At 54.6% G+C, this 12913-nt stretch overlaps 1 pseudogene and 6 gene segments (V, D, J or C); 5 read left to right on the plus strand and 2 right to left on the minus strand.

Annotated features, from left to right (window-relative positions):
• Positions 1 to 182: 182 nt before the first annotated feature.
• On the plus strand, positions 183 to 817 carry LOC130263286 (Ig heavy chain V region 914-like). The segment is given in 3 exon segments: positions 183 to 237; positions 327 to 668; positions 783 to 817. Coding segments are annotated over 3 exon segments (432 nt in total).
• A 301-nt stretch (positions 818 to 1118) lies between these two features.
• LOC130263287 (Ig heavy chain V region 6.96-like) lies at positions 1119 to 1538 on the minus strand (the record flags this gene model as incomplete). The annotated part of the segment is given in 1 exon segment: positions 1119 to 1538. A coding segment is annotated over 1 exon segment (420 nt), but the record flags the coding sequence as incomplete, so codon positions are not given.
• Positions 1539 to 1552: 14 nt separating this feature from the next.
• On the plus strand, positions 1553 to 2076 carry LOC130263288 (Ig heavy chain V region 914-like). The segment is given in 2 exon segments: positions 1553 to 1615; positions 1690 to 2076. Coding segments are annotated over 2 exon segments (450 nt in total).
• A 2037-nt stretch (positions 2077 to 4113) lies between these two features.
• On the plus strand, positions 4114 to 6792 carry LOC130263289 (Ig heavy chain V region C3-like). The segment is given in 5 exon segments: positions 4114 to 4168; positions 4258 to 4568; positions 4680 to 4795; positions 5101 to 5221; positions 6775 to 6792. Coding segments are annotated over 5 exon segments (621 nt in total).
• Positions 6793 to 7576: 784 nt separating this feature from the next.
• On the minus strand, positions 7577 to 8178 carry LOC130263291 (Ig heavy chain V region 6.96-like). The segment is given in 2 exon segments: positions 7577 to 8013; positions 8104 to 8178. Coding segments are annotated over 2 exon segments (492 nt in total).
• A 974-nt stretch (positions 8179 to 9152) lies between these two features.
• LOC130262916 (immunoglobulin heavy variable 3-23-like) lies at positions 9153 to 9747 on the plus strand (annotated as a pseudogene).
• A 2292-nt stretch (positions 9748 to 12039) lies between these two features.
• LOC130263292 (Ig heavy chain V region 914-like) lies at positions 12040 to 12501 on the plus strand (the record flags this gene model as incomplete). The annotated part of the segment is given in 1 exon segment: positions 12040 to 12501. A coding segment is annotated over 1 exon segment (462 nt), but the record flags the coding sequence as incomplete, so codon positions are not given.
• Between the last annotated feature and the right edge of the window lie 412 nt (positions 12502 to 12913).

Consider the following 12913-nt stretch of genomic DNA (forward strand, 5'->3'; position numbering starts at 1 on the left):
TCCCGAAATTGAACCCAGAGGCGCGGCAGAGCAGAGTCAGAGACCCCCCGGGGGGCTGGAGGTCCCCCGGACTCCAGCAGGGTCACGGCCTCTTCATCCCATCCCCAAATCTTCACTGGTTCTGCCCCAATCTCCTCTGGTTTGGTCTCAAAACTCCACCAGACATTCTAAACATCCCGGCCATGGCCTCGAGCTCCCTCCCGCTCCTCGCCCTCCTGGCCCTGCTGGCCCTGCCAGGTGGGTCCCGGGCGCCTCCGCAGCGCCACGCCCACCCCGGGCCACGCCCGGATCCGGCGCCTCATCCCCATCTCCCCTTGTTCCCGCAGGGCTCCGGGCGGCCGTGACCCTGCTGGAGTCCGGGGGGGACCTCCAGCCCCCCGGGGGGTCCCTGACTCTGCTCTGCCGCACCTCTGGGTTCAATTTTGGGAGTTTTGGAATGTGCTGGATCCGCCAGAGCCCCGGGAAGGCGCTGGAATGGCTCGCAGGGATCAACACTGGTGGTGGCACCTACTACGCACCATCAGTCAAGGGCCGGTTCAGGATCTCCAGGGACAACGGGCAGAGCTCGGTGACGCTGACCATGAACAACCTCAAGGACGAGGATTCTGGTTCCTATTTCTGTGCCAAGGATGCTACTGCTGGTGCTGTTGCTGGTGCTGGTTTTGTTGGTGCTTTCGACCCCCTCAGAGCCACCAAATCCCCACCTGTCCCCAAATATCCCATCCCCAAATCCCTTCCCCCCAAATCCCAACCCTTGATCCCATTCTTGTCCCCCTGGCCAGGACTGGAACTGCTTCTGCCCCAAATCAACCCTTGACCCCAATCCCCACTCTTGGCCCCAAGTCTTGACCATCAGTGCCAGTTTTTGCGGTGAATCCCTCAGGGTTTGGTGCTGTCAGGGCAGGTTTGGTGCCACTGGCTGAGATTTGGGGTGACCCAGCGGAATCCTCAGGGTGTGAGTGAAGGGAGCGGAAATGTGGGTGAAAGGTTAAGATTGGGGTGAAATGGGCCCAGCTGGGGGGAAAACCGAGAGTTGGGGCAGCACTGGGGGAGTCTGGGGAGAACGGACGAGATTGGAGGGCAAGGGCTGGGATTTGGGGAAGAATGTGAGAATTCTGTTATATTTGAGGAACCACCAATGGGAGATTGGGGCCACAACCAGCATTATCAATATAACCAGGGTTACCAGCAGCACCATAACCACTGCTGTAGCAACCACTGTCAGAACATTTGACACAGAAATAGGCGCCGGAATCCTCGTCCTTGAGGCTGTTCATGGTCAGCGTCACCGAGCTCTGCCCGTTGTCCCTGGAGATCCTGAACCGGCTTTGCACCGACGGCGCGAAGTAGGTGTTGGCACCATCGTAGAAGATCCGTGCAACGAATTCCAGTGTCTTCCCAGGGCTCTGGCGAACCCAGCCCATTCCAGAACTCCCAAAATTGAACCCAGAGGCGCGGCAGAGCAGAGTCAGGGACCCCCCGGGGGGCTGGAGGTCCCCCCCGGACTCCAGCAGGGTCACGGCCGCCCGGAGCCCTGCGGGAACAAGGGGACATGGGGATGAGGCGCCGGATCCGGGCGTGGCCCGGGGTGGGCGTGGCGCTCTGGGGGTTCCTGGTGATGCAGAATTAAAGACTCTCAACCCACATATAGTTGGAAAGTTTTTATTGTGATATTTGTGTTTATTTCAGCTCCAAGTGGCCGTGACCCTGCTGGAGTCCGGGGGGGGCCTCCAGCCCCCCGGGGGGTCCCTGACTCTGGTCTGCCGTGGGTCTGGGTTCAATTTCGGGAGTTTAGCCATGTTCTGGATCCGGCAGAGCCCCGGGAAGGCGCTGGAACACGTCGCAGGGATCTGGAGCAGTGGTGGTTACACCGACTACGCGCCGTCAGTCAAGGGCCGGTTCAGGATCTCCAGGGACAACGGGCAGAGCTCGGTGACGCTGACCATGAACAACCTCAAGGACGAGGATTCTGGTTCCTATTTCTGTGCCAAACGTTACGGCAGTTATTGGTACGCTGGTGCTGTTGATGCAGTTGGTGTCGTTGTTTTTGGTAACAGCGCTGCTAGTGGTCACTAGTTCCAATTACTGCATCTCCAAATATCCCAAAATCTCAAAATCCTTCTCGTAAATCCCAATTGTTGATCCCATCCTTAATCATCTTCCTCAAACTCCTGCAATTTGCCCCAACTCTCGATTTTTCCTTCAATTTTGACCATTTCAACCAAATCCCCACCGGTTCCGCCAACCCTTGATTGGCTGAGCTGACACGGAGCCGACGCCGGGAGCAGCGGTTCGGTGCCGGATCTGGGGCTGGGCTGGAACTTTTGCCAAATCCCTGAATTTCTGTGTTTTTACCGTTGGATTTCTGTGGGTTTGCGCTCTGTGGGGAAATCTCCGTTTGGGATTTCTCTGTGGGCCAGAGTTGAGGAAAGGAGCCTCAGTTTAACCCCTGCATTTCCTGTGCGGGATCTGGGGCAAAAACGGCACTTTTGGGCAGGAAGGTCAGAGCTGGAGTCCACACGAGGAGGTTTGGGGCTGATGGTTGAGTTTTGGGGCAGAACCAGGCGCGGATTTGGGGTCAGTGGTGACCATTGGTGTGAACGGAGGAGACTGGAAACAAAGGGTCAGGATTGCATCAAGGGCTGAGGGTTGTGGTTAAAATCTATGTTTTGGGGTCACAATGATGAGGGTGGAGCAAAATCCAGGGGCTGGAGACCATCAGCTGCACCGTTACCATAACCACCAGCAGGCCAACAACCAGAACAGGAAGTTTTGGCACAGAAATAGGCGCCGGAATCCTCGTCCTTGAGGTTGTTCATGGTCAGCGTCACCGAGCTCTGCCCGTTGTCCCTGGAGATCCTGAACCGGCCCCGCAGCGATGACGAGTACTCGGTGCTGGCTCCACTGGTGCCAACCCTAGCAACGAATTCCAGCCCCTTCCCGGGACTCTGGCGAATCCAACTCATGTCGTAACTCCCGAAATTGAACCCAGAGGTGCGGCAGAGCAGGGTCAGGGACCCCCCGGGGGGCTGGAGGTCCCCCCCGGACTCCAGCAGGGTCACGGCCGCCTGGAGCCCTGCGGGAACAAGGGGAGATGGGGATGAGGCGCCGGATCCGGGCGTGGCACGGGGTTAAATTGAGTTTGATCCCAAATTTATTAAATTATTCACCCTAATGATGATAATTATTAGCCGAAATAAACTTTAATTATAGATACATGTAGTGATAATTATTACCTATGATGTAAGCCAATTGAATGTATAAAAATAAAAACAAAATAAATAAAATAATAAATTCTAATATTCCTATAATTTTAATTAATTTAATTATAATTTTCTTTACCTTCATTATCAGCACAAATAGCTCTAATTACCTGCACTAATTTCTGCCCCCATCATGTAGCGGCAGCTGCAGCTGCAGTGAAAACAAAACCCGAAATTTGAAGCCATTTTGGGCCTTTTTGTGGCTTTTTCAGGAAGTCCCCAAAGGGGCAGCTCTGGCCTTAAGACGAGATATCTGCGCCAGGAGATTTTAGGTTCATTTCATTAATTTCTGGTTAATCACCGTTCTATTCATTCTTTTCTGTTATATTTAAATACTGGTTTTAGGCAATTTACAAGGTTTCAGGGATTTATTGATTTTGCATGATTTAATTTTCTTTCCTTTCTTTAATTTTGGTTAGCATTTGCTCTAAATATTGTTTTATTATTTTTCAGATGACTCCACAGCTGTGGCTGGAAATCTGCGGTCGGGCTAGGTCACCCACGGTCTGTGAATTCCTGAATCATCTCATTACAATAAACAGTGTTTTAAATAATAAATAAATGGATTAATTATCCAGTTCCAATAAAGAGTATTTTATATAATAAATAAATTCCTGAATTATCTGGACTCGATAAACAGCAGTTTTATCGAGTGAGTCTGGAGTCCCACATCTCTCGTTCCAACTCTCACACTCCACCAGAGGTTTTCAGAGCTTTAATACCTCAAACCCCACAATTAACCCCAATGCACTGATTAATTAATTGCCTCGTCTGCTCAATTTACTGCCCAATTAATGATTTGGTTAATAACCCCCAAACCTCCCAGGACCCAACCCGGCACATCCCGGCCATGGCCTCGAGCTCCCTCCCGCTCCTCGCCCTCCTGGCCCTGCTGGCCCTGCCAGGTGGGTCCTGGGCGCCTCCGCAGCGCCACGCCCACCCCGGGCCACGCCCAGATCCGGCGCCTCATCCCCATCTCCCCTTGTTCCCGCAGGGCTCCGGGCGGCCGTGACCCTGCTGGAGTCCGGGGGGGACCTCCAGCCCCCCGGGACATCGATGGCCCTGGTTTGTTGCGCCTCCGGATTCAATTTCGGGAGTCACTGGATGATATGGATCTGTCAGAGCCCCGGGAAGGGGCTGGAATTTATCGCAGGGATCAATCCCAATGGTGGCACCACCTGGTTCGCGCCGTCAGTCAAGGGGCAGTTCAGGATCTCCAGGGACAACAGGCAGAGCTCGGTGACGCTGACCATGAACAACTTCAAGGATGAGGATTCCAGTTCCTATTTCTGCGCTAGAGATGCTGTTGGTGATAGTTGGGGTGTTTCTCGCCACCGTGGCTCTGTCCCCACCTGTCCCCAGCCCCTTCAATCTTATCTCTACTCTCTTCCAGCCCTGGTCACTCTGTCCCCACAGGCCCTGGTCACTCTGTCCCCACATGCACTGGTCACTCTCTCCCCACGGGCCCTGGTCACTCTGTCCAGCGCTGACCGCACCAAAAGTGGGTCCGGCCTCAGCAGCAGAGGCCCAACGTGAGTGAAACTCACTGGCCCTGGAAGAGGCCCCAGAAGGTCTGGAGATGGCACCGAGGGACAACACCAGCACCAACATCTGACACAGCAGCACCAAACCCTGCATTGAAGCACCAAAAACCAATTCATGGTATTGAACGCAAGCGGATTTGGGGAACAAATCAGCGCTGGGATCCTCGTCCTGGAGGTTGAGTTTGGGATGGAAAAAGCTCAAAGCAGTGACCTCAAATCTGGACTGTTGACTGGAAATTGTGACCCCAGCACAATCCTGAGGAGTCCCTGACTCTGCTGTGCCGCTCCTCCAGATTCGGTTTTGGGAATTACGGAATCTTCTGGATCCAGAAGAGGCCCGGGAAGGCGCTGGAATGGGTGGGAAAAATCAACAGCGGTGGTGACACGGAGTGCTCGGTGCTGGCCCAGGGCCAGGTCAGGATCTGCGACAATGGGCAGAGCTCAGCGACACTGACCTTGAGGGATCTGAAAGATGAGGATTCCGGTTCCTATTTCTGTGCCAAATCTGGTTATAGCTGTTGGAATCCCGGTTGTGATGCTTACACTGTTTATGGTTTGGCTCTGTCCCCACATGTGCTCACATCCCAGACACTTCCCTCATAACCTCAACCATTGACCCGTTATTGGTTTTGGGAAAACACCTTGCCATGGGTTCCGTGTAGGAAAAAGATTTCAATAAATACAGAATAAAATGAATTCAAAGCTCAACTTTGGACCCAGGGCTAAAAGTATTCAAGGGGGTCAGTATTCAAGGTTGGGGTCAAGGGTTGGGGTTTGGGGGAAGGGTCTGGGGACATTTGGGGACAGGTGGGATCCAGAGACGGGGATGTGATCGAACAAACCCATCAACAAGATGAGCAGCAGTGTTATCACCAGCAGCACCAGCACGTTTGGCGCAGAAATAGGAGCCAGAATCGTCGTCCTTGAGATCCCTCATGGTCAGTGTCACCGAGCTCTGCCCATTGTCCCTGGAGATCGTGACCCGGCCCTTGAGTGATGGCGCATAGTGGGTGCTGCCACCATTGCTGATCCCTGCGACACATTCCAGCGCCTTCCTGGGGCTCTGCCGAACCCAGACTATTCCAAAACGCCCAAAATCGAATCCAGACCCGCAACAGAGCAGAGTCAGGGACCCCCCGGGGGGCTGGAGGTTCCCCCCGGACTCCAGCAGGGTCACGGCCGCCCGGAGCCCTGCGGGAACAAGGGGAGATGGGGATGAGGCGCCGGATCCGGGCGGTTCCTGGGTCACAATTTGCTGCAGGATCACATTTACAGGAAAATGGAAATGTTCTGGGTGAACCCGTCCAACCTCCTGAACGAGCTCAACCCCGTGGGTCAAACAGCCGACGGTGCAGGAGGAAAAGCAGAAGCAGAAAGTTGCTGAGAGAAAACAGGGACCTCAACCCCAGAGAAATGGCACCGACCAATGGGATCAACCAATCAGATGGAGGCTCAACCAATCCACCAGCGGGATCAACCAATCAGATAGAGGCTCAACCAATCCACCAATGGGATCAACCAATCAGATGGAGGCTCAACCAATCCACCAACGGGATCAACCAATCAGATAGAGGCTCAACCAATCCGCCAATGGGATCAACCAATCAGAAGGAGGCTCAACCAATACACCATTGGAATCAACCAATCAGATAGAGGCTCAACCAATCCACCAATGGGAACCACCAACCAGATGGAGGCTCAACCAATCCACCAATGAGTGAAGAACAAAGACGAGCGCTCGCCTCTTAGGCCAGAGCGGAGCCACCAATGGAATAATGCAAGACTGTGGAATCAGAGATAATTAGTAAAAATAAACAATGATTAGAGGGGCAATGAACGGCTCTGGCTTGATTGACATTGAACCGAGCAGAGTCCTTTGTGTTCTCTGCGTGATTTGGGGCACAGAGTCGGGATTTGGGGTCAAGAGTTTGAGCTTTTCCCATACCCATCTCCCCTTGTTCCCACAGGGCTCCGGGCGGCCGTGACCCTGCTGGAGTCCGGGGGGGACCTCCAGCCCCCCGGGGGGTCCCTGACTCTGCTCTGCCGCGCCTCTAGGTTCAATTTCGGGAGCTTCGCCATGCACTGGACCCGCTAGAGCCCCGGGAAGGCGCTGGAATATGTCGCAGGGATCAACAATGGTGGCGGCACCTACTACGCGGCTTCAGTCAAGGGCCGGTTCAGGATCTCCAGGGACAACGGGCAGAGCTCGGTGACGCTGACCATGAACAACCTCAAGGATGAGGATTCCGGCGCCTATTTCTGTGCCAAACATGCTGCTGGTGGTTGGGGCGCTGGTGCTGCTTATGTTGGTGGTTTCGATGCACTCAAAGCCACCAGGTCCCCACCTGTCCCCAAATGTCCCCAAACCCTGTTCTGGAAATCTCCACCCTTGACCCCATTCCTGTCCCCTTGGCACAGCCTGGAACTGGTTCGGCCCCACATGTCTTCCCCTGACCCCGATCTCCACTCTTGACTCCACGTCCTGAGCCTCAGTGCCAATTTTTGGGGGAAATCCTTCAGGGTTTGGTGTCTACCAGGGAAGTTGGGCTCTACCCCAAAATTTAACTCAAAAACACAGAAATTCATTGGTTTCTGCAAAGGTCCAGCCCCACTCCAGATCTGGCGCTGAACCGCTGCTCCCGGAGTCGGCTCCACAATTCCGCCTATCGGGGCAGGGGGAGATTTGGGCAAAATGTTGAAAATTGTGGGGAAAGTCGAGAGTTGTGGCAAGGATGGAGCAGTTTGGGACAAAAGAGCCAAGATTAGAGGCTAAGGGCTGGGATTTGGTAAAAGAAGGTGGGAATTTTGGGACATCTGGGGATCCAGTAACGGGGGCGTGGAAACACAGCATGCATCGTCAATCAAACCAACAGCAGCAGCAACATAACCACCATCGAAATTTCTGGCACAGAAATAGGCGCCGGAATCCTCGTCCTTGAGGTTGTTCATGGTCAGCGTCACCGAGCTCTGCCCGTTGTCCCTGGAGATCGTGAACCGGCCCTTGACTGAAGGCGCGTAGTAGGTGTTGGCACCATTGTAGTAGATCCCTGCAACCCATTCCAGCGCCTTCCCGGGGCTCTGGCGGATCCAGTACATGTCGTAACTCCCGAAATTGAACCCAGAGGAGCGGCAGAGCAGAGTCAGGGACCCCCCGGGGGGCTGGAGGTCCCCCCCGGACTCCAGCAGGGTCACGGCCGCCCGGAGCCCTGCGGGAACAAGGGGGAGATGGGGATGAGGCGCCGGATCCGGGCGTGGCCCGGGGTGGGCGTGGCGCTGCGGAGGCGCCCGGGACCCACCTGGCAGGGCCAGCAGGGCCAGGAGGGCGAGGAGCGGGAGGGAGCTCGAGGCCATGGCCGGGATGTGCCGGGTTGGGGTCCCGGGGGGTTTTCAGGGGGGTTGTTAATGGGCTGTTAATTGGGCAATCAATGGACCACAGTGAGGGAATTAATTAATGAATGGATTGGAGTTAATTGTGGTGTTTTGGATTTTAAAGCACCAGTAAACTCTGGTGGAGTGTGAGAGCTGAAATGAGGACTGTGGGGCTCCAGACTCGCTCTTTGAGTTCCTTTTTATTGTATCCAGATTATTCATCAATTTATTCATTATTTAAAATGCTGTTTCTTGTACCCAGGTGATTCAGCAATACACAAACCAAGGGTGGCCGAGCCCGACCTGCAGATTTTCAGCCACAGCTGTGGAGTCGTCTGAAAAATAATAAAACAACATTTACAGCAAATGCTAACCAAAATTAAGGAAAGGAAAGAAAATTAAATCATGCAAAATAAATAAATCCCCAAAATCTTGCAAATTGACTAAAACCAGTATTTAAAAATCACAGAAAATAATTAAAAGAACGGTGATTAACCAGAAATTAGTGAACTGAACCTAAAATCTCCTGGCTCATGTTTGTCATTTTAGGGCCAGAACCGCCCCTTTGGGGACTTCTTTAAAAAGCCACAAAAGGCCCAAAATGGCTCCAAATTTCAGGTTTTGATTTCACTGCAGCTGCAGCTGCCGGCACCTGCTGGGGGCAGAAATTAGTGCAGTTAATTAGAGATATTTGTGCTGATAATGAAGGTAAAGACCCTTAAACAACCTGCGAAATTTATAAGAATAATAGAATTCATTATTTTATTTGTTTTGTTTTTATTTTTATACATTCAATTGGTTTACATCATAGGTAATAGTTATCACTACATGTGTCTATAATTAAAGTTTATTTCGGCTAATAATTATCATCATTAGGGTGAATAATTTAATAAATTTGGGATCAAACTCAGTTTAACCCCGGGCCACGCCCGGATCCGGCGCCTCATCCCCATCTCCCCTTGTTCCCGCAGGGCTCCGGGCGGCCGTGACCCTGCTGGAGTCCGGGGGGCACCTCCAGCCCCCCCGGGGGGTCCCTGACTCTGCTCTGCCGCGCCTCTGGGTTCAATTTCGGGAGTTATGACATGAGTTGGATTCGCCAGAGCCCCGGGAAGGGGCTGGAATTCGTTGCCAGGGTTGGCACCAGTGGAGCCAGCACCGAGTACTCGCCGTTAGTCAAGGGCCGGTTCAGGATCTCCAGGGACAACGGGCAGAGCTCGGTGACGCTGACCATGAACAACCTCAAGGACGAGGATTCCGGCGCCTATTTCTGTGCCAAATGTGTTGATGGTGATTGTCGTGGTGGTTGGGCTGCATCTGCTCTTGATCATTTTGGCCCCAGCCGTGTCACTCTGTCACCAGCTTTTCCCAAATGTCCCCAGACCCTTCCCTCAGCTCTCTGCCCTTGACCCAATCCTGTTCCTCTGCCCCAGATCTGCCTCATTTGCAACAACACAAATCCTGAGCCCGATTCAAAACCCCCGGATGGTTCTGAACCAAAACTCGACCGGTTCTGCCCCAAATCTCCCCTTTGGACCCCAAGTCGCAGCCACTGACACAAACCTTGATCGCTGGACCCAAATCTCGGCTCTTTTGGCATTTTTGGTAACCGAAGTTGAGATCCAGAGCCAGAGTTGAGTTTGGGCCCGGCCCAGTTGGGGTTTGGGGTTGATGGAGGGCACTGGTTTAAATGGGAGAGGATTGGGATAAAGGGGCAGAACTGGGTTAAGCCTGGGATTTGGGGGAAGGGTCTGGGAACAGGTTGGGACCGAATGATGGGGGTGGGATCAATATCAGCGGCAGCAGGGCGCCCAGCACTAACAGATTTGGCACAGAAATAGGCACCGGAATCCTCGTCCTTGAGGTTGTTCATGGTCAGTGTCACCGAGCTCTGCCCGTTGTCCCTGGAGATCGTGAACCGGCCCTTGACTGACGGCGCGTACACGGTGCTGCCACCATTGCTGTGGATACTTGCAACGAATTCCAGCCCCTTCCTGGGCCCCTGGCGGTACCAGCCCATTCCAAAACTCCCAAAATTGAACCCAGAGGCGCGGCAGAGCAGAGTCAGGGACCCCCCGGGGGGGCTGGAGGTCCCGCCCGGACTCCAGCAGGGTCACGGCCATCTGGAGCTGAAATAAACACAAATATCACAATAAACACTTTGTAACTATAGGTGGGTTGAGAGTCTTTAATTCTTCATCACCAGGAGCCCCCAGAGCACCATGCCCACCCCTGGCCACGCCCGGATCCGGCGCCTCATCCCCATCTCCCCTTGTTCCCGCAGGGCTCCGGGTGGCCGTGACCCTGCTGGAGTCCGGGGGGGGACCTCCAGCCCCCGGGGGGGTCCCTGACTCTGCTCTGCCGCGCCTCCGGGTTCAATTTCGGGAGTTATAACATGGCGTGGGTTCGCCAGAGCCCCGGGAAGGCACTGGAATGGCTCGCAGAGATCAGTTACAATGGTGGCTACACCTGATTCGCACCGTCAGTGCGGGGTCAGTTCAGGATCTCCAGGGACAACGGGCAGAGCTCGGTGACGCTGACCATGAACAACCTCAATTACGAGGATTCCGGTGCCTATTTCTGTGCCAGAAATGGTGGTGCTGGTGCTGGTTGGGCTGTTGCTGCTTCCGTTGATGGTTTTGCTCCCACCCCCCTCTCTGCGTCCCCACCTCTCCCCAGATGTCCCCAGACCCTTCCCCCAGATCCCAACCCTTGACCCTGACCTTGAACACTGATCCCGAGCCTAAAGTTGAGCTTTAGCGTGAAGACTTTAAGAACAAATTTGGGATCCAGAGCCGAGTGTTGCCAATTTGGGTGAAAGCTCTGGAGGAACAGCCACGAGTTGGGTCAAGGTTGAATTATTCACATCTCAACCTCCAGGGCTAGGATTCCAGAGTCGACTTCTTCCCCAAATCCTCATAGAGTGGATGCCATGAGTTGGTTTTTGGTGCTTTAGTGCAGGGTTTGGTGTTGCTGTGTCTGATGTTGGCACCGGTGTTGTCCCCACCTTGTCCCCAGCCCTCGATGCCATCTCCAGACCTTCTGGGGCCTCTTCCAGAGCCGGTGAGTTTCACTTACGTTGGGCCTCTGCTGCCGAGGCCAGACCCACTTTTGGTGCGGTCAGCGCTGGACAGTGACCAGGGCCCGTGGGGACAGAGGGGCCAGGGCTTGTGGGGACAGAGTGACCAGTGCACGTGGGGACAGAGAAACAAGTGCACGTGGGGACAGAGTGACCAGGGCTGGAACAGAGTAGAGATAAGAGTGAAGGGGCTGGGGACAGGTGGGGACAGAGCCACAGTGGCGAGAAACACCCCAACTATCACCAACAGCGTCTTTAGCGCAGAAATAGACACCAGAATCCTCGTCCCTGAGGTTGTTCACGGTCAGCGTCACCGAGCTCTGCCCGTTGTCCCTGGAGATCCTGAACCGGCCCTTGACTGACGGCGTGTACTCGGTGTCGCCACCATTGGGATTGATCCCTGCGACAAATTCCAGCCCCTACCAAGGGGTCTGGCGGAACCAGGCCATCCAGTGACTTCCAAAATTGAATCTGGAGGCGCGACAAACCAGGGCCATCGATGTCCCGGGGGGCTGGAGGTCCCCCCCAGACTCCAGCAGGGTCACGGCCGCCCGGAGCCCTGCGGGAACAAGGGGAGATGGGGATGAGGCGTCGGATCCGGGCGTGGCCCGGGGTGGGCGTGGCGCTGCGGAGGCGCCCGGGACCCACCTGGCAGGGCCAGCAGGGCCAGGAGGGCGAGGAGCGGGAGGGAGCTCGAGGCCATGGCCAGGATGCTCAGAACATCTGATGGAGAATTGTGACAAAAGCAGAAGAGATTGTGGCCGAACTGGTGAAGATTTGGGGATGGGATGAGCCGGCCGTGAACATGCTGGAGTCCGGGGGGGACCTCCAGCCCCCCGGGAGGTCCCTGACTCTGCTCTGCCGCGCTTCTGGTTTCAAATTCGATGGTTACAACATGGCGTGGGTCCGCCAGAGCCCTGGGAAGGGTCTGGAATGGCTCGGGGAGATCAGCATCGGTGGCAGCACCGTCTACGCGCCGTCAGTCAAGGGTCAGTTCAGGATCTCCAGGGACAACGGGCAGAGCTCGGTGACGCTGACCGTGAACAACCTCAAGGACGAGGATTCCGGCGCCTATTTCTGTGCCAAAGCTACTGGTGGTCGTTGGGCTGGTGCTTATGCTGCTTACGCTGCTCATGGTTTTTACCACACTCTCACCTCTGTACCCGCACAGGTCCCTAAACGTCCCCACACCCTTCCTGCAAACCCCAAAGTTTCACCCCGACTGTTAACACGGACCCTGGGTCGTTAGAACTGGGACCAAAGTTAAGGTTTCATTCTACTTCATTCTCTTTGAATCTCTTTTGTATCAAGATCCCATTATGAATTTACTGGAAAAATTTGCCCTAAACCTAATGAAATAAATGAGGTCAAGGTTTTCGGATTCTGTGAAGTGTCTGGGGACGTTTGGGGTCAGGTGGGGACGGGGCCAAAGCTGCCAACATCATCCACAGCAGCAATGCCAGCACAACAACTGTCCACAGATTTGGCACAGAAATAGACACCAGAATCCTCCTCCTTGAGGCTGTTCATGGTCAGCGTCACCAAACTCTGCCCGTTGTCCCTGGAGATGGAGACCCGGCCCTGGAGCGCTGCCCCGTAGAAGGTGTGACCTCCATCGCCGCTGATCAGCGCCACCAACTCCAGCCCCTTCCCGGGGCTCT

Source organism: Oenanthe melanoleuca, chromosome 25 (genome assembly GCF_029582105.1).
Source record: "Oenanthe melanoleuca isolate GR-GAL-2019-014 chromosome 25, OMel1.0, whole genome shotgun sequence".
Lineage (NCBI taxonomy): Eukaryota > Metazoa > Chordata > Aves > Passeriformes > Muscicapidae > Oenanthe > Oenanthe melanoleuca.